General features: G+C 46.1%; 1 protein-coding gene across 3 annotated transcripts in view; it reads left to right on the top strand.

Annotated features, from left to right (window-relative positions):
- AREL1 (apoptosis resistant E3 ubiquitin protein ligase 1) overlaps positions 1-23865 on the top strand; it is a 63401-nt gene extending 39536 nt beyond the window's left edge. For 2 of the 3 annotated variants that reach the window (XM_080914456.1, XM_080914455.1), the window contains exons 12-20: positions 1061-1136; positions 1601-1710; positions 2591-2770; positions 3202-3327; positions 5095-5224; positions 5304-5362; positions 7869-7958; positions 8345-8520; positions 8627-11096. In XM_080914456.1, coding sequence (XP_080770582.1) covers positions 1061-1136; positions 1601-1710; positions 2591-2770; positions 3202-3327; positions 5095-5224; positions 5304-5362; positions 7869-7958; positions 8345-8520; positions 8627-8729 — 1050 coding nt within the window. In that variant the 3' untranslated portion in view covers positions 8730-11096. Of the gene's footprint in view, positions 1-1060; positions 1137-1600; positions 1711-2590; positions 2771-3201; positions 3328-5094; positions 5225-5303; positions 5363-7868; positions 7959-8344; positions 8521-8626; positions 11097-23729 lie in introns of those variants that run through there. The other variant, XM_080914457.1, reaches the window with a different exon arrangement.
- Positions 23866-25517: the final 1652 nt, after the last annotated feature.

Raw genomic sequence — 25517 nt, 5'->3', positions numbered from 1 at the left:
GCAGTTCATACATGGGGTATATGTTGGGGTGGGCCAACTCAAAGCCCTGGTTATGGACCTGGTTGGTAGTTAAACTGGTCAGTACCATTCTTGTACCCACACCAGGGCCAGCTCTCTATCAGTGCCCCAGCTAGCTCACCCAATGCTGAGGCTGGCAAGGGGTAGAGGCAGTTTTCCCACTCATCCTCAGGGTTAGTTTACTCACACCCATGCCAGTAAGGCCAGCTCTACTTTGCTGCCAAGGCAAGGTACAGGGCCTGTTTTCCTGAGTGCTGCTGTCAGAGGGCCAGGGCCAGCTCTCCCGCATTCACGTCCACAGGGCTAGCTCACCTGGAACATCCTCTCCACCTTCCTCCACCACAACCAGGGCCAGCACTTGTATGCTTCCCTGGGAGAGGTTGGGGACGCAGCTCGTCCACCATGCCCTCAGAGTTGCAGGCAGTTCTGCATAGCCCTTGAACATCATCTTGATTCTATGAGGCAGCCCAGACAAGAAATGTTTACCTAACCTTTGGTGGTAACATACCCACTCTGCTGCAGGGCCATGGACCCAGACATGGCCCTCGGAGGCAGCACAGGCCAGGACCTTAACCTGGCCTTAGGTGGCATTGCTGGCTACTCACATGAGGCTCTTCCTGGAGTCTTCAGTTCCGCCTGTCTTCACTGTGCCCACATCCTCTATCTCCTTCTCGTCCATTTCTCCAACACTTACTTGTTCATCTTACTGGCACACAGGGCTTCTGGGTGTCTGGGGTCATCTCAGGAGTGTGGCACCAGGCAGGGGTTATCTTGGGTGTGGTCTGCCCACTTGGGTTGCATGGAGTCAGTTGGGGTTGTCTGTGGTGTGGTTGTCCCCAATTTTTTTAAATACTGAATTTTTCCTGGAGATCTGTGTGTTTGAAGATAAGATAATATCAGTGAGTTTTACTTGTGTGCATCTGTCACTTCCACATAGTGGTTAGCTCAGTGGGCAGTGGTGGTGCTCATGAGGACTTGTCTTTAGAGTCTGAGGGAGGCCAGCCAGTGTTCAAATAGCTTCCTTCCTCCCTCTGCTTTTTAGTCTTTGAAGGCCACTCGGAACTTTTCCATCTCAGATTGGAGCAAGAACTTTGAAGTGGTTTTCCAGGATGAAGAAGGTGGGTTTTGAAGTTTCAATTTATCATTTTAATTCTCCTTCTTAGTTCCAGTCTTCAAAAAAAAAGTTTAGACTAGCCCCTTGGAGCTCCCTCAAAGACCCAGCTTCTGTGAGTGAGGATAGAAGCCTGGCTGGATGGCGTGGTGGTGTTTAGAGAGCAGAGACATGGGGGTGAGTGATCACAGTTCACACCAGAAGGACAGAATAACCACTGCAGATGCTGAGTGTCCATTTCCTGGATCTCTGACCTTCTGTGTTTGTTAGCTTAGTGATCAGAATACCTTGGAATCTACAGAAAGAAGTGGGATTTCAAGAACAGTTCACCATGTAGGTGAGATACATCAAAGAAACAGGTAGTGGAATAGAGAGGTGGAATGGGAGAGTGTTAAGTGGTAACTAAAGGAAGAAAAGTAATAGCTGGTGGTGTAAGCCAGCATCAGTTTTAATTTTCATCATGCTTTTCAGCTTTGGACTGGGGAGGGCCTCGCCGGGAATGGTTTGAGCTAATCTGCAAAGCACTGTTTGACACCACCAGTCAGCTCTTCACCCGGTTCAGTGACAACAACCAAGCACTAGTGAGTCCGTGCCTTCCCCATGGGGGGTGGAAAGCTACAGTGAACACACAGGTTCACACCGCTGACCTTGGAGGCTAGACAACCTGAATCTTGCTCTTAATGTGCTGTTGGTAATCAAGCTGCCTACCTTTTATCTGGCTCCATTATTTCATCTGTAGAATGGGAAAAAATAGATAGTTGAGCACTTGGCTAAGAGCATTACATTGTAACTTTATTCACTTATAATAATTAAGCTATTATTTAAAGAAGAAAGCTTGGCGCAGTTGGTTTCTGTGTTAGATCTTTGACTAGAAAGGAGTCTCGGGTAGAGTAGAGTACATGACTGTTTGAAAAGAGTTCTCCTTTAGGGACAGGCATCAAGTCAGCTAAAGACCACAGACTGATCTCAGGTCTTCAGTGGCCACTGTCCTCCAGTCACTTTAACTCACTCAGTTGTCTTCTCTGTAATCCTTAAACTGAAATGTTATCCCCATAGCAATGGGTCTGAGCCAGCTTTCTGTTACTGTAACAAATGCCCCTGACAGTCAGCTTCTAATGAGAAAATGTTTCTTCACCACAGACTTTTAGAGGCTTCACTGTGTGGCTGGTTGGCCTCCTTGCTTTTGGGTTTGGGTGAGGCACATCATGGTGGCAGAGTATGTCAAGATCATTCACCACAGGGCTAGGATGACAGAGAGAGACCAAGCAGTTCTCTTCCAGCGCATACCTCAGCAGCCTCAGTCCTACTGATGGCGCTTTGGGCTGGGAACCAAAACTTTTAAATATGTATGCCTTTGGGAAACATTCCAGGTCCAAATTGCAATACATAGGAATTGGGGTTTTTTCCAGAACTCACTAGAATGGATGAAAACTAGTCAAAGGCCTTTTCTTTCTTTGACAGGTGCATCCTAACCCTAATCGCCCGGCTCACCTGCGCTTGAAGATGTATGAGTTTGCAGGGCGGTTGGTGGGCAAGTGTTTGTATGAATCCTCTCTAGGAGGAGCCTACAAGCAGTTGGTCCGGGCCCGTTTCACTCGGTCTTTCCTGGCCCAAATCATAGGACTCCGTATGCATTACAAGGTAACCTGTTAGGTGTGCATTTCACTAAGACAGGCTAGCCATCAACTTTGGGATCTTTCCACATGAGCTGATTTTCTAAAGTACTTTTTTTCCCTTTATTTTTTAAGATTTATTTTTATTCTGTATGTATGTGTTTTGCCTGTGTGTATGTACATGCACCAGATACATCTCTGGTGCCCACTGAGTCAGAAGAAAGCATCCGGTCCCCTGGAACTGGAGTTACAGGTGGTTGCGAGCCTACAGTTGGGTTCTGGGAACAGAACCCAGGTCCTCTGGAAGAGCAGCTCAGGCTCTTAAACTCTGAGCCGCCTCTCCAGCCTCCTGAGCTGATTATTTAAGGTTGAATGAAGGTGTGAGTGGCATCAAACAGTTAAAGTTTCATTCATGGCAAAGAGAGTGTTCATGTGCTCCATGTCTTCCTGTCTCCTCAGTACTTTGAAACAGATGACCCAGAATTCTACAAATCCAAAGTGTGCTTCATCCTCAACAATGACATGAGTGAGATGGAGCTGGTCTTTGCCGAAGAGAAATACAACAGATCAGGTCAACTGGATAAGGTGAGAGAGACCAGGAGGTGCAAGTCCCTACAGCCTGGACCCCTCTAAGGCACTACCAGTAGGATTTGCTCCAGGGAAGGAAAGACTCTGCAGAGGACTGAGTAACATGCTAATGAAGCATCCTTGCCTAAGCTGGTTTGGGGGGGGGGGTGGTCAGTGATTAGCAGTTGTGATGTAGTTGTCCGATTCTTTGTTTAACACAATGCCTGTCCATAGTAAAACCTTTTTTGTTGTTCTCGTTGGGTTTGGTTTGGTTTGGTTTGGTTTTGACACAGGGTCTCACTGTGTAGCTCAGGCTGGCCTTGAATTTGGTATACTGACCAGGCTGGCTTTGAACTCACAGGGATCCACAGCCTCTGCCTCCTAAATGCTGAGATTACTGGCCAGATACATATTTGTTACAAATATGTTTTTGTTACATTGTAGAGTTATGCAGTATCAAAGGATAATAGTAAAGCTAGTCATAGTAACTATTATTATTAAACCTATTATAATAGAGTATAATTAAACCTATTAGCTTTGATATTGCCACTGCAATATGGAATTAAAAGGAAGGTGACAATGACTGCAAAGATGTGGCAGCCGAATGTGAAGATGTACTTTGATCCCCACACTGGGAGGCAGTGGCAGGCAGATCTTTGTGAGTTTGAGGCCAGCCTGGTCTGTATACCAAGGCCCTATCTCAAGAGAACAAAACTAAATGCTCCGTTGAAAAGGCTAGGACTGTCAGATTTCTGCCTTTGCACCAGTGAAGTCTGTATTGCTTCCTGAGCTGACATAACAAAGCAGCTAGTGAACAGAACTTTGTGTTGTAGTTCTTAGCCATAGGGAAAGCAGCAGGCTGCTCGCCTGCAAGATTCTCAGTAGATTAAGACAGTAGAACCTTTTTCTATAATTATGGACATTACTGCTATAATTTGGTGTGTTTTTTGTGACTAAGCACTTCTAGCTACAGCCTAAGAAATGGTATTAAGATTTATTTACATCAATGCAATTAAAATGTTATCAGGTCCTTAAAATATCTGATCTCACAACTATTGGAGGTGTTCATTCAGTTATGGAGACAACTCTGGTTTCCATACAGACTCTCCAGGGTAATTATTTAACACTTCGGGACTTCTTCAAATGCCCCTCGGTAGTTGTTTTGTGTGTGTGTGTGTGTGTGTGTGTGTGTGTGTGTGTGTGTGTGTATGTTTATAATTCTGTTTGTGACTTAGGAAGCTTGCTTAGCTTTTCTTTGCAGATAGACAAGTCACAGAACAAAGGAGGAGCACACAGTTAACAGACTGGAGTTCTGTAGCAACTTAGTATCAGGTCTGGAGTTTCCAGCACCAAATCTCCATGTCTCAAGCCATTGTTCTTTCCATCTGTGTACTTGGGAGGTCGAGGAATGTATGGAAAAAGGAAAAAAATTCCTCATTAGAATTTCAGAGACAGGAAAGAGCTTCTTTGAGAAAAGGCTACTAGTGATTTAATTAAGGGAGAAGAATTAAAGTATTGCTAATTGGAGACCTTCCTGTTGCATCACCTCCGTTCACTGCCTGAGGACCCTGTTTAATGCCGGCTTTGGAAATCATAGCTAGTAGTGTGGAAGTAGTGCTGTGAGCCTGGAAGGTCAGTAACAGAGAGTAAAACAAGAGTGTTAGAAAGACTGACAGATTAGAAACTTGAGGGAGTCCAGTTACTGCTTGTACAGCATTTCAGGCTGACACAGCTCACAGTTTACCCACAACTTCTCCTTGTCTTGTCTTTTGCCTTCTGTTTCAGATTGTAGAACTCATGACAGGTGGAGCTCAAACCCCAGTCACCAATGCAAACAAAATCTTCTATTTAAACTTGCTGGCTCAGTATCGACTGGCCAGTCAAGTGAAGGAGGAGGTGGAGCATTTCCTGAAAGGTGGGCTCCCGTCTCCTTGTGCTTCAGATGGCGGGGCCATAGTTGCAGTGTGGCTTTAACTTGGATACTTCTGTTTCAGGCTTGAATGAGTTGGTTCCTGAGAATCTTTTGGCTATTTTTGATGAGAATGAGCTTGAGGTAAGTGTTTAGGATTTGAACTTACCCCATTTGTATTGTTTCTCGTTTTCTTGTATGGAGGGCACACGAGTGCCATCTAGGTATATGGAGGTCAGAAAGTGTGTGTTTAGTTCTCTCCTACCACGTGAGTCTCTGGATTGGCACAAGTGGTCAGGCTTGGTTGGCAGCAAGTGCTTTTACCTTCTGAGCCATCGCACCAGCCCCAAGACTGCTGTTCTTGAGGGCATGGCTTGTGGGCTCCTGCTTGCTGCACCTTCTGTTAGTGGTGTGGCAAGAAAGTTCTTTTGTTTTGTTTTTTTTTTTTTTCTTCTTCTTCTTCTTCTTTCTGGGAAATGCGAGGATTGAGACAGTCTCACTGTATAGCCAGAAAGACTTTTATTATACAGGACTTAGATTCACTGAAAAAAAATGTTTTTAACATATGAATCTTTTCCTGAATGTGTTCCTCGTGTATGCCTGGTGCCTGCAGAAGCCACTACAGGGCTGTTGGATCCCCTGGAACTTGAGTTAGACAGTTGTGAGCTGCTGTGTCAGTGCCGGGAACTGAACCCAGGACCTCTGGAAGAGCAGCAGTGCTTTAACCACTGAGCCCTCTCTCCAGCCCTGGATTCACTTGGCTACTCTTTATTCATTAACTCTTCCCTCATCTTTTAAAAACTAAAATGTTGAGAGTCATAGAGCAGCAAGTAGTTATGAAGAGTAGTAGTTATTTATCTGTCAAGATTTATTGATCTTAATTGGCTAACGAGGAGTATTTGCATCACAAACAGTCTTCATATTTAAGTGGATAGATTGTATTTGTTGAGGTGTGTGTGTGAACTGTGTGTGAGAAACCAGAGAAACTGCATCGAAGAAGACAGAAGTCCCTCAGGGGCTATATGCTAGTGAAAACCACCCACAAAATAGTCCCGTGTGTTTACATGCCTATAGCACCAGAGTGTGGGAATGTGTGTGTACTTGCATATCTATAGTTACTGTAATTTCTCATTTTGTATCAGCCCACAGCTCTGAGATGGTAAATACCATTTTTATGGTTAGCTGAGTCAACACGAGTCAGTTTGTCTTTCCTTTGCTCCTCCTCACTTATGATATGTACAGTAAAAGTTATGACTTTTAACTTGCCATAGCTTTCCTGAGGCATTCACATCTTCAAAATGTTTCCTGTTAGAAATCCCTCCTGCATTCAGGAGGCAGAGGCAGTTGGATCTCTGAGTTTCAGGACAGCCAGGGTTATAGAGAAACCCTGTCTCAAAAACAGAAACAAGACAAAACAACAAAAAAAAGAGGAACTTTAAAATTTGTAGGAAAAGCATTCGTGCCAGTGTCAGGTGATGTGTAATTCTTACTCTGCTAGCTGAGCTGTTCAGAGAACAGTCAGAGCACTCTTTAATTTTGATCACTTTCTGTGCCTTGAGATATAAAATCCAAACGATGAATTCTCAGTCTAAGGTTTCTAAGAGACCTCTTACCTAGTGCTAGTGCTCTGGCCCTGGAGTGTGTTGTAGCACGAGCACTGGAAACAACACATCTGGAGTGGGAAGAAGAGCTGCGTCCACGGCTCTTCCTTAGGCCCATCCTAGTGACTCATTGACTTGGCATGGTCTTCAAGAAACGAAAGATTCCAAGGCTTAAGTTGTGCTCTTTCTTCTCTCTATTAAGAGGTATCATTTCTTACAGCTATTGGATGGATACTCACAGTCTGCTAAGTAACATGTTGGCTCTTGAGCCAAATTAGGACATCAACAAGATATTTAAGGCTTCGATGTCGTTAATGTTCTCTCTCTTTCTCTGTGTACCTTTTAGTTTATCTGTTCAACTAAAAGCAGAGCTAAGGGAAGTAGTAAAAGTTCAACCCACAAAAGGAGGCTCTACCTGAGAGAGGCACTCATAAAGGGGCCTTTCCCCTTGGCAGTCCTCTGCTGACTAGCACACAGACTCAGTTCTTTTAGTTCTTTCCTCTCATTCTGTAATTACAAAGAATCCTTAGCAGCTCTTAACGAGGCACACTCGTCAGTAACACCTAGGAAACCTTTTCAGCTATATAAGCTTATAATCCAACTTTAGAGATTCTGATGCAATACACCTAGGTTGCATACAAGTGTATTCACCTGTTTGTCTCTTTAATTGAGTCTGTGATACAGGCACACATATGCCACAGAGCTTATTGTGTGCCATGATGCATCTGAGGTCAGAGGACACTTCTAGGAATTTGTCACACCCCTCCACTGTGGGTTCTAGGGATCCAACTCAGGTCAGCTTGCACAATAATCACTTTTGTTTTCTGCTGAGTTGTTTGTGTGTGTGTGTGTGTGTGTTTAAGAAGCTGGGTAGGTTTTTTAACCCTGCAGATTTTTAATACTACACTGGTTAGGAATCATTGGCCTATTGCAGTTCATTCTAGCACTGTGATCTCATCTGTCTTTCTCCTGGCATTGGTTTTATTCTGCATTCTCATGTTAATAAGTAACTGACTAAATAGTGTGTCTTTGTCCTCCTGTCTGTCCAGCTGCTGATGTGTGGGACTGGAGACATCAGTGTGTCTGACTTCAAAGCCCATGCTGTAGTGGTTGGTGGATCCTGGCATTTCAGAGAAAAGGTAGTGGGCTAAGCTTTCACTGGTGGGTTGGTACCAACTTGAAGACACAGGTAGAAGAGTCAAAGAAGTTCACAGTTGACTGGCAAAAAGATAGTTCATGTGGGAAAACAGATGGTTATCCCAGCAGAAAGGAGCTCAGGTCCCTAAAGATGGGTACCTTGACTACCACTGGGTAGTGGGTGGAAATGCAAGGAAAGGAGCCACACAATCAATTGGTGATTACCCTCTGACTCTGTGGCAATGTAAATTCTTGCAGGGGTTGTTACCCATGCCTCATAGTACTGTAAATAGGAGCATATGCCTATCTTCAGTATCCTGGTCCTTCCTTAGAAATCAGATCTTAGGCTGCACACCATGTTGACTAAAGCCCTATACTTTCCTGCCAGGTCATGAGGTGGTTTTGGACTGTGGTTTCTAGTCTGACCCAGGAGGAACTGGCTCGGCTACTTCAGTTCACAACAGGTTCTTCTCAGCTCCCACCTGGAGGATTTGCTGCCCTCTGTCCCTCATTTCAGATTATTGCTGCTCCAACCCACAGCACCCTTCCTACTGCACACACATGGTAGGTGCTGGGCTTCCCAAAGCATCCCTTGTGGGAGATTCTCTTTCAAGCCTTTCCCCATGTGTCTTGTAGTATGAATTAATCATCTTCCTCCTTGTTTTTCCAGTTTTAACCAACTGTGCCTCCCTACATATGACTCATATGAAGAGGTGCACAGGATGCTACAGCTGGCCATCAGTGAGGGTTGCGAGGGCTTTGGCATGCTCTGATCGTTCCTCTGTCACCTGCTTGGCTCCCACGCTCTCTAGAGCATCTGGACACATGTTAACAAGCATAACCACTGACCTTAACTACACCCATTAGCCAGAAGATACTGCATGCTCCCTTGTGTCCGGAGTATTCTGTCATCTACAAGCACTGTTCTTATCTCACCTTGTCCACATTTACCACAGGCCACTTGAGCACATGGTATCTGTCTGAGCTCTACTCAGTCATGAGAGGAGGACCGTGCTGCTGTCGTTTTGTTGGTCCTTGGAAGATCTCTGTGGCCGGATCTGCCTCAATGGCTGGGAGAGATGGATGACAGAGAGGACTCAATTCTGTTGGAAAGCCGGACTGTGAGACCCTGAAGCCATGCCTCACTCCAGCACCCTCTGCTCTTTGGAAACGCCCTCCTCAGTCTCACTACTTGACCAGACTGGGCAACCCATCACCTCTTCTCATCAGTGGCCAGGAGAAGCACAGCTAGAAAGTGGCTCACACAAGCCATCTAATTTGTCCTCCCACATAATGGCAGGCACAGGCCATGGCACTGGATTAGTTCTCACGCAGGGACTGGTAGTACAGAAGGATCTCTTTATGGTGACAGAACTGGAAAAGACACTCCCTGTGGGCATTTTTTAAAGATGATCATTAACCTATAAGGAATTTGGTAAGCTTTCTCTTGAATCTGAGCCAGTGAGAAAGCAGTCAGAAGAATGTGAAGGATGGCTATGCTGTAGCCTCCAGTGCTGGCTACACTTCTCTCCTGGGGAAGGGCAGAGTCCAAGCATGGGGACAGCTTGAAGACTACTGATGCTTTTCTCTAGTTTGCACTGAAGGAGGGCTTGGCCTGCCCTCCAACTTATGAAGTTTGTTAAGAGCTGTCTCTAGCATTCTGCTGGAGGAATTTTGGGAGCAACAGACTGAGACAGTGAACATAGCCTGCCAGCTCTCTTAGATGGCGATCTCTGGCAGCACTGAGGCAAAGGAACTGTGATCACAGGTCCTAGGTCAAGCCATTGGGGATAGACCAGATGGAGATTCAGCAGCAGTAAATACCTAGCAATTCCAAGTACTTGGCTTCTTCAGTTACCAGGAAGTGGGGGAACCATGGAGGGAGAATGCTCTATTGGGTTCACAGTTACATGGTGATCAAAGAGAACTTCTCAGTCTGGAGGAAGATAGCATCTTTTCATGAGTATTTGAATGAAAACAACATGAAGGCTCAATATCACATGGATTTCCCAATTTCTGTCTTTAATAAGGCTTTTCTACAAGCCACTATTTTTCCATGGGGCACTCACTTAGAATATTACAAGCCATTTTATTGCCAAAACCAGCACGTACACAGAATCCTGAGACAAGGCAGATCTTGTGACAGTGCCTTGGCCTCCTGGAAGCAGTCTGAGCCCTCCTGTTCCCAGGGATCACAAGAAACAAGCCCTCCTGAGCTGCTAGAACCCTGCCTGACCTCCTTTGCAGTCATCATCTGTCTTTTCTTGGCATGGGTGCTCACCTCACTTATCCTCGGGGTTTGGAACCTGCCATCAGGACCTCTCCACCCAGGATCCTCCATGCCACATGGTCACTGCTCTCCTCAGGGACCGGGACAAGGTGCTGCCGCCTACCCACTTTCCCAAGGAAAAAGTACAAGATCATTTAGTCACTACCCACTCAGGCCTCCATTGGGGCTTCCAGCTGGGTACATGGCTGCTTGGCTGTCTGGGGTGGTTCTTCCTCCTAGGTTCTGCAGTCTTGGCTCCAGCACCCTCTGCAGACTACACGGGGGTTGGGGGCTGTCAGTGTATTTATGTGGCTAGACCTCTCATTTTAAGCTCTAGTCGTAGCACTTTTTCAGAGTCTCCTAGGCACTATTGCAGCCCAGCCGGGGCAGCTAGTATCCCAGGGTGGTCTTTAGGCACCAGAGTCTTTAACAAAAAATTCTCTAGTACTGTGTGGTTTTCTATTCTAGTTCTCTCTCCTAACTATTCAGAAGCATTTTGCTCTCTTTTGCATTTTTCTTTTACCTTGTTTTTCTAATACTGCTTTGGTACTAGCCAGTGTGGAAGAGATACAGTATGTTGGACAGATAAAAAGATGTGTTATTTCTTGGTCAAATTTCTATTCATATTCTTTATTTTGGCCAGTTCTTTTGTTTATGCTTTGTGACATAGGTACTTGGGAGGCCAGCTGCCCTCCTGGCTTTTGGCTTTTCGGTGTCCTTGAGGAGACCAGTCATGAGCACCAAGGAGAGTGCCAGCTTGGCTCTAGGACTTGGCAGAGGCTGAGCTCTGCTGCACATCGTCAGGCCAGGTCTGGGTGTCTGCAGTTGGAGCTGTAAATATTTTGTACAGTAAATAAAATGCCTACAACAATCAAGGGCTAAATGACTGTTTGAGTGGAGGTGGGGCAGTGCTTAAGTGGAACATGGGAAGGAAACCGTTTAGAGATGCTTGATGTGTTCTTGGAAGCAGGAAGCAATCTGCTGTGGACAGAGTGTGAACTTGGGGCCCTTGGCTTACCTCCAATACCTGTCCTCAGGGCCATAAAGGGCCACACTGCTCACTGTAGATAACAGTTCAGTGGGGAAAGTGTTTGTGCTCACAGCCTGAGGAGGAAACTAGTTCGATATGAGCAAGGGGTTATCTATTATGTCTTTAAGCACTAATTTGTTGTTTTCTACATCAGGAAAGTCAGTAGAGAGAATTTTTAAATAAGTTAAAGGGGGCTAGAGAGACAGCTCAGCAGTTCAGGATGCTTGCTTCTCTTATAGGACCTGGCTTTGGTTCTTGGTACCTACACTGAGCTGCTTACAACTGCCTGTAATTCCAGTTCCAGAGGACCCAGGGACCCAGAATGTCTTCAGGCATGTACACAAACAGGGTGCACACAAACTTACACAGCTTGAAGGGTCAAGGAAGGTGGATGTGGTAGTGCTTTTGTAGCCCAGCCGCTTGGGTGGGTGAGCTAGGAGGGTCACTTGAGAACAGCCTGAGTAATACAGTGGGACCTTGCCTCATAAAACAAAACGCTTTTTGTAGCTAACAGTAACAAAGCCCCAAACAAAACCATAAGAGAAGTGTCCAGGGATAAGTCACCTGGCCTCCAGAGGTATGCACTGTCTGCACTTTGACAGCCTTCCAGATTCACATCATTCATCTTTACTTGCCACCATCCTCCACATGCTGTTCCCTTGGTTGAGTCCTCATAGTTGGTTTTAAAAGCTCTCTCAGACCATCTTGGCCCCATGAGAATCTAGCCCAGATGCCTGGTGTTGAACCTAATTAATCATATGTTCTGAGATTGCTGTGTTGGATGCACCTTGGCATGTATGAACTGTCTGTGGCCTGGTCTGGCATGACTGTGATTCTCTGTGGTAGTCAGTAGGATGTTATTAGGTATATAAGTATGGTGGAACTGAAAAAGACTCAATGGTAAATTATCCCTAACCTTGAGGACTGGGCTAGTGTTTCAGACTCACTAGGTCTCTCTATGTAGTCCAGTCTAAGCTGGCCTAGAACGCACAGGGATTCTCCTGCCTCTGCCTCCTGAATGTACCATCATGTGCTTGGCTCCAGAACTGTATTTGAGGATAAATCCATTACTTTTCGAAACCCAAACTTGACATTTTTGGTTTGTCTCTTTTAAAGATTAGTTTAGACAGAGAATCCAGGCATTGGGTCACCAGTGCTTCCCGCCTGCCACACATTCACTCTGGGAAGGACATGACAGATGAACGAACACTTTATACCTTGGTTTACCTACTAGTCACTGTGATTTGGGGTTGGTGGAAGGAAGGCTCTACTCCAGGGTAGAGAATTTCTAAGAGGTGCAGTGAGTAGTCATCATGGCTTTAAAATTTGCATGGAGGAACTTTTGCAGAACTGTGAGCTAATAACCTGGGGAAAGAGACTGCCAAGTTTGAAATAATCCCTCATAAAGAACACAAGATACCCTTGAGGATGTAACTGAGTGGGGAGAGCCCTAAAATTATTTTTATCTCTACGTTGGAAAATCCTTAGTCACATGCAAATGGGATAATTACAATGAGGTCAGACACAGTACTCTGATGTTTATCTCTGGTAACTGTGTCTGCAGAGAGAGACACATTTGGATAAACCTCTTCTCTATACTTTCCTATATGAAGCAGCACCAGTTAGTAAAGGCCAAATTCCTGGAGCACACTCCACTGAAAAACATGAGTTCAAGAGTGCCAGAAAAGGGAAACACCCATCCCCCAACATGCCAGCGACACCACCATTCTGTTGAAGCTATAAGCAGGGTCAGTCTCTGGTGAGAGGATCCTGGACCTCTCCAGGATGAAGTCATCTTGACAGGCCCCCACTTGTCACCTGCACTGCTTGTTGGTTTGTCAAAGGTGGAATCTGAGGCTTTCTTTCCTTTATAGGCCAAATGTTCCCTCTCTCCAGAACTCCCACTCAGAGAAGTTGCCAAGGCATTCCTCTGCCCATTAGCAGAGTCCGGGATATCAGAATTTGCAAGCCAGCTGGAGAAGGTGGATGACTCGTTAGACTATTTTGAATGTAAAATGTTGGGTTATTGTGTAAGGAGATTATGTGCCATTTTGGGGTCTCGAAAAGTCCTAGGTTTAATTCTCCCAAGTTGTCATTTCAACTTCTGCAAAAGACTTCTGCAATCTGGCTCCACCCCTGGATCTGTGGTGTTCTTTTCCCTCCAGTCCTGTCCATAGCTGTATGTCAGCAAACATGCCGTGTATATGGGACACCACAGAAAGCTTTGAACACTGGATAGAATGTGGTCCCAGCCTGTGAGTGCCTCAGTTCTGTGCCCTTTCCCTGAGGCTTAGGCATACAAACTCGGGGCCACATGCCTCCATGTGTGACACTGTGTTTTATTTTCACAGGGGTAGGGGATGTTTATGTGTTTGGAGACAGTATCAAGCAGTAACGGCGAATGAAATGCCTAGCTTCTTTAACAAAGGGGAATTACTCTCCATAGAGAAGAAAGAACTCTTATAAAGATGGACTCAGATAGACCCAAGGGGCAAGTCCTCATTGTACCATAAATAGTCTATCACCTAGTAGATCCTGGACCAGTCTGGGAAAGGGAACTTCATGATCTTTAGACCAGTTCTCTTCTAACCTGCTCTCCCAGACACAGAAGACCTGGATATTGACTTTGGCAGCAGGGACCTGGCTGGTTGCCTCCAGCTCAGTGAATGAAATTAAAATCTTGAGTGAATGAGGAAAGGGAGTATTTTCAACATTAATAGCAGTCAAACAGATTTGTGCTTGGTTGAAACAATTCGGATGGTAGAGGGAAAAAAAAAGCCATTTTCAGTGAACCCCAAAGCGTGAAGAAGTGAATCAACACTGAAAAGCCGTGACATTGGTTTGTGACCACCATGGGTGGAAACATTGAACTCCATTCCAGTTTTCCCATAGTGTCAGTCAAACCCAGGAAATGAGTCTTGAGTTCTCTGCTGTGCAGTGTGACCATCTTGTTCCTCCCCAGGGGTTGGGCAGCTCTGGTTAATTCAACAGCTAGATGGGTACTAGTTTGGACCCTGCCTCAAAAATACTGTCTAGCTCTGCTCCCTTAAAATGATTTCTTTGGAGCCTTGCTCATGATAATACCAACAGTTTCCCCAGACAGTCCCAGAAATGGACATGAGACTGTTCTATAGAGGGTACTTTGTCTCACTGGGGGAAATGAACACATTGAACGAATCTAGGAAGGCTCATGTGGGCTGCCCTGGGAACCTTGTGGGAAGGGTCGGGTAGCAGCTGTCCATCTGCAGACTCTACAGTGATTCTCATCTATTTCTGCCCCAGAACCTTGAAAATTCTATTGTCTTGGCATCTAAGTTATGTCTACCAGACAGCCACTCACACCAGGAACCAACACAAATCTCTTTTGTCAGACCATATCTTGAGTTTTGGTTTTAAAAATGTCACTGTGGATCAGCTATGGGAAGACAAAGAGAAGCAAAACTCCAGCTCTGACTTTTGAGGTGAGCCTGGGCTTTAGGGGCTTGGTGCAGTGAGAACAGGAGGCCAAGATAGTGGTTGGCACAAGGATGTGGAGAACTCTGGAAACAGAGCCAGAGCCTCCAAGGACCAAGGCCCAAGAAAGCCTGGCACACAGAGTAGCTGGGTATTTAACCAGGAACACTCACTCATTTTCCCTCAGCCTTGGCAGTAGGTCAGAGCAAGCAGTTCTAGAAGGGTCCACATCCTTTCTATTGTCCCCACCCCAGCTTCAGTCCTCATCCCAAACATCTGCTTCGAATTTGAGCCCTTGCTTCTCTGCCTGATTGCATACTAAACCATGGGTAGTAAAGGTGAGGATGGGTCTGTAGGTATCGGGTGGGGAAGAAGAGAAGGTTCTGGGTAAAGCTTCGCTAAGATCTCTTTCAGGTAATACAGCAGACTAGGAAGCTGGCGTGCACACACACACACACAATTTTTAAAATGCAAATATGCCTCCAAAATCTAACCAATAACTTGTTTCACTTTCTGGGTAAGGGGAGTGACCTGGGGAAGACCTTGGGAATAGCTGGAGAAAGCCTGGCCCATGGCAGAACTAGTTCAGTCCAGAGGGAGCCTGCAGAGGTGGTTAGTGCCTACGACAAGCAGTGAGGTGCTAATGGGTCCTTAAACACCTCTGCCTGGCTTATAAGCTGAAACAGATCCAAGTAAGTTGGAGCCTAAAAACTAGCTTGCCGCTGGGTGGCCAGTGGGAAGCAGCCAGAGGAGCTGTCAATCACAGCATCCTTAATGGGTTCACAAGGCTGAAGCTGTTTCTCTAGCACTTTTCCTGAATCTCAGACCATTGCTAAGTAACAGGAAATAACCTAAAGGGATAATTTCAGAACTTGTGTAATAACAGGTGACGTGTAAATCATGTTTATTCCACACAGACCCTATGTGGAATAAAATGTGTAAGCATTTGGCTTGTGTTGACTCAGTTCATATTCACATCTGCCTATAGTCAGTTCATATTCACATCTGTCTATAAGTATAGTCAGTACTTTTGTTTCACAGGAGGAGACTGAGGCACAAAGGAGCAGTCTGTGCAATGTTACATATCTATTAGATGAATCTTGGTGTCAGCTTGGTCCCAACACCTCACCTCACACGAGCTCAAATGAGGTGACTTGGGGGCAGAGAGCCAAGTCCAGAGGATTCCCTGTGAGAGACTGGCCAGGATGTTGTTCATCTTCCTGGCAAGGAGGCAGACTGTGTGAGCCTCTGACTTCTAGGTCCCCCAGGAGCCATCTGGTGGGCATGTCCCCAGCCAATCCTGTCACTGTACACTCCTGAGACTATTACTGATCATTTCAGGGCCGTGCTTGTACATTCTGCTGCTCCTTCTAGGGCAGCTGGCATCCCTTCATCTCTCAATCCCCAAATGTTTGGAGAAGAGCCTTAGCCCCATGTCCAGCCCCAGGCCCTTGTGGAGAACAGAAGAAAGCAAAAGCACAAGAGCTGGCCAAGCTGTGGGCTGCCGTTTCAAAGCTCGGGGTAAAAGCCAAGCCCATCACTTGGCTGGAAATGTGGGCGCCCTCATGACATACCAGCTCACCCTGGCAACCCTCTCTCTGTCTCACTGAGAACAAACCATATGGGCAATGACAGGCCACAGGCCTTTTCCAGTTAGATCTGTGCCAGAGCCCTGTTTATATAGGAGCAGCCTCTTTCCACTGAGACAAGATGTGCCGGAGGGAGGTCTAGGAGGTCTATCTGGTGGGGCCCCAGGTCTCAGCCCCTCTGCACACATGGCCAGGTGTTGGTGAATGTCTGAACAAGCTCAGCTCATGGCTTATACTATGCACTCAATGGGGAACATTCCTGTTCTTGGCTCAGCTTGTGTCAGAGGATATGAGGGTTAGAGAATGTGTGTGTGTGGTAGGGAGTGTCTTGACATAGCCTTCTAAAAAAGGTTAGATACAACTGGTGTGGTGCCTGATACCTGCAAAAATGCCTGCCAGCATTTGGGAGGCAGGGGCAGCAGGTGTGCACAGGTGTGTGCCAGAGGTCAACATCAGATGCCCTTGTCTCTTACTCTCCATCCTACGTTTTGAGACAGTCTTTCACCAAACCTGGAGCTCGCCATTTTGGCTAGACAGACTGAGTGGTGAGCCTCTAGGATTTGTTTCCTTCTCTCAAACAGTGGAGTTATATAGACTCACACTCCTGCATCCAGCTTTTTCGTGGGGTTGGGAATGCAAATTCGGGTCCTTATTCTTGAGCAGTAAGCCCTGTGCCAGCTGAGCCATCTCCCCAACCTCTCATCATTACTTCTGTGGTGTTAAGTATTGAACCCAGAGTCTTAAAATTCCCTGCAAATGTTCCACTGGTGAGTTACACTGTGGCCCCTGTCCTCTTTAAAAAGTACTTCCAATGGTACACCAATATCCACAGCTCTCTTTATGTTGAGTGTAACTGAGGGTGAGTATCCACTGTTGACATGGACAGCTTAGTCTCTTGTTTAACTAGAAAAGACTGATTCTGATATGAACTACAACGTGCAGTACAGAGGGAGTCTAAAAGCGCCGAAGTCGCTCTCCCTCCCACTTGGCCTTCCCTAGACAGAGCTAATCCTTTTGCCCTTCCAAAGAAAACCTGGAATTTTTTTTTAGAAGAATTTTTGAAAATGAAGGGAGAGGTCACCCCAAACAAAAATGTGCAGAAGGAGAGGACCGCTTGGGCTTGTGGGTAACAGACACCTTCTGCCATTAAGACCAGTATCAGAAGTCAAACATTGTTAGCCTTAACCACAGTGAAAGTTTCCAGCTCCTCTTCAGCCTCACCTGGATATGGTAGGGTCCTCCTGCCACAACTGAGGAGTATCAAGGAAAGGACCGTGAACAGAACAGCCATACATTGTACATTTGGGACATGTCTAAAACCCCCAGACCGTAACATATTGTGTCTCTAAAACTCTGTTAAGTCCGGCAACCAGAGGCCGTTTTTGTAAGCTTTTTGGGCTTCTATTCAGGGCCCATCAATTGTACAAGCTGTTCCCAAAGTCAGATCTTTTTTCAAGGTTATATGTTTTACTTTTTTTTTTTTTTTTTTTTTGCTAACATTTGGGAAAAAAACTGTTCAAATTCTCTCCTTCTACTTCGATTTCTCCTCTGCCATCAGTGTCAGGTAGTAATGGGTGGCTCGGACATCTGGAAACTGGAGGAATCGAATTAGGTGTGGTTTCTGTTTTTTTTTTTTTTTTTTTTTTTTTAAATTGGCCTGCTACAATGTATCAGTTTGGTTCCAGGGATTAACAGGGATGAGTAGAGAAGCAAGGGTTGAAGTGTGTGGAGGGAGAATTGGGTCTGGCAAAGTCTCCCAAACATCAGATGATTAGGTTGTCTCAAGCTTCTCTAGTTTTGAAAGTCATTTTTATGGAGGAAAAATCAGAAAATTAGTTAAGAAGAATATTTTGGAACAAGAAAAAACAACCATAACAAATCAGTTTATTTCTTTATTTTGTTTTTCCTTTTTTTTTTACATTTTTAAAAATTGGATATGTTTTATTTACATTTCAAATGTTAGCCCTTTTCCCTCTTTCCCCTCCATTCCCTCATTCCATCCCCCCTCCCCCTGCTTCTATGAGGGTTTTCACCCACCCACCTACCCCCTCCCACCTCCCCCACCCTGACATTCCCCTACACTGTGGCATTGAGCCTTGGCAGGACCAAGGGCTTCTCCTCTAATTGATGTCCAACAAGGCCATCCTCTGCTACATGTGCAGCTGGAGCCATGGGTCCCTTCATGTGTACTCTTTGGGTACCTGGGTGCTCTGGTTGGTTGATTTTTTTTTAAAGATTTATGTATTATGTATAAATACACTGTATTTGTCTTCAGACACACCAGAAAAGGGCATCAAATCCCATTACAGATGGTTGTGAGCCACCATGTGGTTGTTAGAATTTGAACTCAGGACCTCTGGAAGAACAGTCAGTGCTCTTAACCACTGAGCCATTTCTCCAGCCCAGTCAGAGAATTTTAAAGGCAATGGCCATACATATCACTAAGTTAGGAAAAAATACCCAGGCTGACCTCTCTCCATGTGGTCCTTGTTGACCGCCTCATGTCTGCCCCATGTAGGAAACAAAAGATTAACTTCAGTAAGACCTTAGTGCATCTAGCATGAGAGGAGGTGATGATTGTCGAGGATGAATGTTATACTACCTTTTGGATTTTTGTGTTGATCCTTGGAGGGAGGACACAGAACCAAGAGACCCATAGTTGAAGCAGTTTCCTGAGTTGTAAGCAGAATGGCCATATTCCAGAGCCGTGTTGTCAGCTTCTGTGGGGCCGGCCTTTGCCATGTACGCAAAGCAGAGACGTGATATCTATGAAGTTAGATGGCCAGTGTGTTGTGACTGAGTCCATAGAGATTTGGGAGGACTTGCCTTGCCCAGAGGAAGCAGGAGTCACATAGCTTAGGAAACACCTCCTAAGGTTTACTTAGCATTTCCCAGGGTCCTAAATTGTGTTCCCCAGGCACAGATTTATAAACAAGGGTTTATGGGAAAGTGACAGTTTCTTAGGAATCTTCCCAGGGTGGAAGTAGAGGGACAAGGAGGCCAAGCAAGGGTCCAGTGTCAACCAAAGAACTGTGAAGGGGATGTGGCTCTCTCTGTAGGGAGACTAGGCATTTCTCCCTTACTCCCAGAGTCCCTAGGGCTGCCCGTTGGGGCTCAGGGAAGTAACCACTCAAGGACCTGCCTGATTTCTATGCAGGTGGCCCAAGCAGGATCAAATAACCAAAGGCAGGCCTCTGACAAAGACACAGTGCTGGCTTTTGGAAGGGGACTGTATATTCTGCACTAACATAGGGCTCTGGGGACAAGTAAACAAAGAACACCACTCTGGCATCTGCTATCCTATGCACTAATGGCTTTAGCTCTGCAGTTCTCATCGGTGTCTTATGATCACTCCCTGTTATCATGTACTGAGATAGTCTCTGGATCCTCACGGCAGGGCCTGTAACTACCTCCCACTCTGATGGATAAAGGAACTGAATCTTAGAGACTGCTGCCATGACCTGCCATGACCTCCTCAGCTGCAGGGACTCTCCCCCGTGATCCAGGTGTCAGCAGCCTGTTCATCTCCTTCATGAGCAGAGAGATGTGCTTCCTGGCTTACTCCCCACTCAAAACCATGGCCTAGCATCATGTGAGGCACATGTGTAATGAATGTTCAATGCAGGAAGGGTTCCAGAGCCACACTTAGGTGCCACACTGAGTGCCAAGCTCCTGAGACTACATCTTTTGATACAGAACATTCCAGTACTGAGGATCATGAAGTCCCCATGGGTCCTGGAGCAAATGCTTGCTGGAGAGGAGGAATGGTGTTGAGCAGAGACTTGGAGAGCACCAGAGAGAGGCCCCAGCTGTGTTTTGACAGCAACCTCCTATCCCCACTCACACGAACAGAAGCCTCTGTGAAATGTCCCTCTATACAGTTTCGGTCTTCTGGGAATGGCAACATCCTATTTTTAGACGATTTTCAGTATGACTCTCAAGTTTTCAAAAGTTGAGTAGCACTCAAGAGTTCAAAAATCAAATTTTGAGATGGCTGGTGGCCTCTGGAATGTGCTAGAAATGGTCCTGAGGTCTTGTCTGAGAACGTAAAGAGGGCTTGCAGAACATAAAGAAAAACAAGACAACCGAATGTGGAGCCCAGTATCAATTGGATAAAGTATGTATCCAGCATACACGCCAAGGAACAAGCACGTGTGACTTTGGAGGCTGGCTGGGGCCTTGCAGGGGTGGGAAGGGAAGGATTGCTTAGCAGTGCAGTGGAGGATACAAAATATCCTTCTTCCTGTCCTGCCTGCCCTTCACCTGGACCCGTGCCTTTGGGAAATGGTGAGCACAGTACCCAGCTGTGCTACCTCTGTAAGGCTGGAAAGGATTGGGTCCTCGCCAGGAAGGGGAGAACAGTGTCCAGTGGGGCAGGGACTGAAGGATGGAGGGCCGGGACAGCTCCGGGGCTCCTGCAGGCTTAGAAGCTCCAGGCTGGTTGCCACCTGCCCTCCCCAACTCAGACTAAATATCAGAGCCCTGAGGGTAAGTGAGAAATTCTTGGCCTCAGCCCGCCCAGGCCTAGCTGGCTTGAAACTGCTTCCTTCAGGGAACCGGGGTTGCTGTCTGCCCTTGGCAGGTTCTTCCTGTTCCTCACCCCAGGGATTCAAGCTGATTGGCAGATTTATCCAAGCATTGAGGGTAGGGGCACAAGCTTTGGGAAGCAGCCAGGACAAGGGAGGGAGAGGCAGAGACGGGACAGACAGAATGTCTGAGAGAGAGACAGAGTAAGAGAGGCAAGTGACATAAAGAGACAGGACAAGAGGGGGGCAGAGGAGAGGGCAGGAAGGACAGACATGTTTTCTAAGAATGTAAGAAAAGGAATGTTTTGTCCCGAGTGTGTGTGTGTGTGTGTGTGTGTGTGTGTGTGTGTGTATGTGTGTGTGTGTGTGGTGGGGGAGGGGTGTGAGAAAGCAAGGGTGGCAGCTGGCGCTCCCATGGTGTCTAGGCACAGTCTTGCCCATCTGCTTTCTACAACAGAAGGTCCACATTCTCAAAGGTGGGCCTAAGGCACTGGAGTAGGGCTTGCAACATCTCCACATCTGCTTCCCATCTGCATGCTCCCTCGGTGGATTTGCATCCCGGGCTTTCCTGCCAGAGCACAATCCATTCAAAACAAAACGTGGCTTCTCATTCGTAGCTGCAAATCCGTCCATGCAGCCACCCAAAGCTCTCTTGGGTTGCCTGAGGTCTCATCAGCTTGGGGCAGTGCCAGTGTAGGACCAGGCATGGGAATCGGTGGCACAGAGAAAAAGCAGATCTGTGTGGGAGAAGAGCCCCTGCAGCCCTGGCCGGCAGAGGACTGAGGGAGGCACCTGAGATTCACTGGACCTCCTAGGCCCTACCTGAGAGGCTGTACCTAGTGTGCTGGTGACTCTGCCTCTCTGTCCTTCCTCCATCGGGGAGTTGGGGTGTGAGAGCAGAGCCCTCATCCGCCATGACTGGTCATATCAAAGCGCGATACGCAATGTCCTTGAGAAATGGCACTGTGTTATACATTGTGAAAGAGTCCAGAGCCAGCCGTATTTATTATGGAAACACAGAATTAGAGACCTGGGACGCTTATGTTCCTCTTGACAATCTATCAGGCTAGCTGTCCCCTCCCCACTTGGCCTTTTTCTCTCTGCTCTTTCCCTGAGCTTTCTCACTACTTTCTGCTACTCTACCCGGTCCTTTTACTGCTTCCTCTTTGTTCTCATGTATTCACCCGGTTCTCCAACTACTCAACCATTCATTTCTTCAGCCATAATTTCCTCATTGTTGATTGGATACCACGCTAGGCTTATAGTCGTCCCAATTAAAGAAATTGGAAAACAGCACAAGAAATGTCAACAATCAGTGTATGCATAAGTGATTTGGACACTAAATTCCTTAGGGGAAAGGGAGGTGAGAATATTCCCAAAGAATGAGGGAGTTTGGGTTTGGCTTTTCTTGGTCTGCCCTTAGAATATAGCTTTCTAACTGGGTGTGGATGAAAAGCCTTAAACATCCTAATCTACCCAGGCCTAGAGTTACAGGAGATCTCAGAGACAGGAGATGAGGTAATGGCACAAGAGGACCTTCCAGAGTGGGAGCCTCTGCCCTGCTGGCTGACTGAGAGAAGCTATGGACCCTCAATCCTCTGAAGAAGAGAAGGCAAGGCCACCAGGGACCAAACTGGGGACTGGGGATTCATTCTGACTAGCCTGAGAGGAAGTAGCTTGGGAAAGAGCAAGGCAAGCAAGAGAGAAGTCAAGGGTGGGCTATGAACATGTATGTATATACGTGTGTGTGTGTGTGTGTGTGTGTGTGTGTGTGTGTGTGTGTAATGAACTTGTTTTCTAAACGGTTAAAGTAAGACAAAAGCAGTGGAAGGAGATTTATTGGTTTGTAAACTAAAGAGCAGACCATAGGACCCATGTCAGGCAGGCCTCGTTAGATAGCTGGCTGGCCTTGAACCCCAATCCTCCTGCCTCAGCCTCCTGATTGCTGGTATACAGGCACAGACAAGTACCACCATGCCCACTTTCGGACATAATCTTGATTTAGAGGCTTGGACAAGGTCAGCAGGACTCTTCGCTTCACACTGGCTCTGCAGTGGTAATGTTGGCTTCATTCTTTAGGTTGAGCGCACATGGTCCTTACCATGAGGAACTGGGAAGCAAGTCCTGCTAATAACTGGGTCACGAGTCCTTGCTGTAGCATAGTGCAAGGTTTTGATTGGCTAAAGTTTGATTTAAATAGTTGACAAATATCACTGTTATTTTCTTTCCTCCCTCTGCTGTAGCCAGACATGGTATGGAGGTCCGTGCCTTTAATCCCAGCACTCAGGAAGCAGAGGTTCAAGGCCAGCCTGAGTTCAAGACCAGCCTGGTCTAATAAAATGAGTTCCAATACAGCTAGGACTATATAGAGAGACCCTGTTTTGTTTTGTTTTGGTTTTCGGGTGGTTTTGTTGTTGTTGTTGTTTGTTTTGTTTTGTTTTTAAGGCCTTTTAGGGTTAGGCCATTTCTCTTCCAGAAGGGTGTTACTGTGTGAGAGCATTGTCATCTCTTTTACTCACTGTGGGACTGAGAGGTTTCAGTGTTATGTGCTCCACTGTGGATGCTTGACAGATAATTACTGAATGGAATCAATAGCACAGGCTAATTAGGAATGCTAGGCTCCCTGGCTACTGGTTATTGATTGTGTATATGTACCACAGACTGGCCTAAGCCATTTTCACACTTCAAAGTCAGTCATCAGTCAGGTCAGTGACAAAGTGCTTATCTGATGATCTGCATTTTACTGATGGGAAACAGAGGCACAGGGAGGTCATACAATTTGGAATCTGGCTCTGCTATGTGAACGAGTTAGCACTCTTACTCTATATGGTAGATGTGGGCAGTACATGAAGGGATGTCAGGGCAAGCCAAATTCCCAGCCCTCACTTTGTTGCCTTTGCCTTCAGGTTAGAAGATTTTCTAGCTCTTCCTTGATAAACAATGGAGCCAAGAGACTCTGTGAGGCATCTGAACATCTGTTCTTCCAGACTGAGACCTGAATCACCTATAGCTTCCAAGCTGAAGACCAGCAGGAACATGGTCTTATATATTTGTCTACTTTTTCATCTACCATGGATTTATTAGAACTTTACTAACAAGATGAGTCTGGAAGTAAACAAGGATGCTTCTAGCAAAGAGTGGAGCATGTTGTACAGACTCAACAACTAATTTAAAAGAGTAAGTTGGGACACAATTTAAGCAGCAAAATAAAATAATGGTAATGATATGTCAGATTATAAGCCACAGGATCAAACAAATTTCCACAAAGGCCTTACTGAAATAAATAGCGAAGTTTTAGAACGAAGAAAGACTACCTTTTTACTAGAATCTCAGTTAATGGATATAGAAAGGAAATTTAAAATCATCACTGGACAGACACAGCAGCCATGTTGGAGACCCACTGGAGGGGGTGCTAGGTTCAGCGGGGAAAACTTGAAATGGAAACAACAGTTTCAGAGCCACCAAAAATCTCCTCAGAGATGTTTATTAAGGAGAGAAAGAAAGAACAGTCAACAGACACAAGCTTTGCCAAATGATCAAGGTCACCATCCCTGGTAGTAAGACATACCGACATCTGCTACCCCTTGAAATGATGTCCTGGGAGGAGCCTCACATCACCACAGTGGCTTTTACCAAAAAGTAAATAAACAAAACAAACAAGAAAGCCTAATCCCAGACAGGTCAGAAAAAAAACAACAGCAAACAGCCCCAAGTGGAGGGACAGACTGCCAAGTGTCTCAAGAGTCTCACTGGAGGAGACAAGGTCATAGAAGTCAAGGACAGCTGAGGAACCATCACAGATTGTAGGACATTAAAGAGATCAATGACTAAAAGTCATGAGCATTCTAGAGCAGAATAAAAGGCCAATGGTGCAGGATGGGGGCAGGGCTGATGGCATTGGAAAGGGGTCTATGGTTTTGCTAATAGTCTCATGCCTAGGTTAACTTCCTCCTGTTCATTTGTAACTTATACTATGGTCATACAAGCTACCACTATAAGGGAAGACTGGGTGATGTGTATGAAAATGCTCTGTACTAATTTGTGCAACTTTTCACTATGTCTCCAATTACTTCAGGTAATGCAGGTGAAATCATATGTGTATGAGTGCTTACTACTCCCTGAGCACATGGGATACAGAAGTGGGGTGTTTAGATAGCCAATAAGGATGAGCCTGATCACCCTTCAAACGTTGCTCAGAACTAAGTTTTATGCATTTAAATCACCAGAGATCTTGTTCACATATAGATTATGATCCAGTGGGGAGGACCTGAGGGTCTGTGTTTCTCATACACGTCTGCTGCTGCTGGTCCACAGACCACACAGTGGGTAGCAATGGCATGATATCTGATAGGATCACAAATTTTGCATATACACATCCATAAAAAAAAAATGGCCCCAGAACTGTGTGCGGAGAGCTGCGAGCACTGGCAGCTAAAGCCTGGGCTCCTTACCTGGATTCCTGAGTAACTGTGGGAACTCCAGGCTTTGCACGATTTCTGAACTCAGACTGGGTCTCAGAAGTGCTGGTCAGTCCTCTCTACTCTGCCTCTGGCTGTAGCCTGTCTTGCCTGGGCCAGACTGGGACTAAGTGAGAAGGGACAGGTGCAGACTTACAGACATACTCAGAAATTCCATTGGTACCTATGACAGCCAGGCCCAGGCCTTGGGAGCACACATGTTCCTCTTCAGACCTC

The sequence above is a fragment of the Micromys minutus genome (assembly GCF_963924665.1).
Source record: "Micromys minutus genome assembly, chromosome: 1".
Classification (NCBI taxonomy): domain Eukaryota; kingdom Metazoa; phylum Chordata; class Mammalia; order Rodentia; family Muridae; genus Micromys; species Micromys minutus.
Note: the sequence above shows the minus strand (reverse complement) of the source record. Positions and strands in the feature narration are given on the sequence as shown.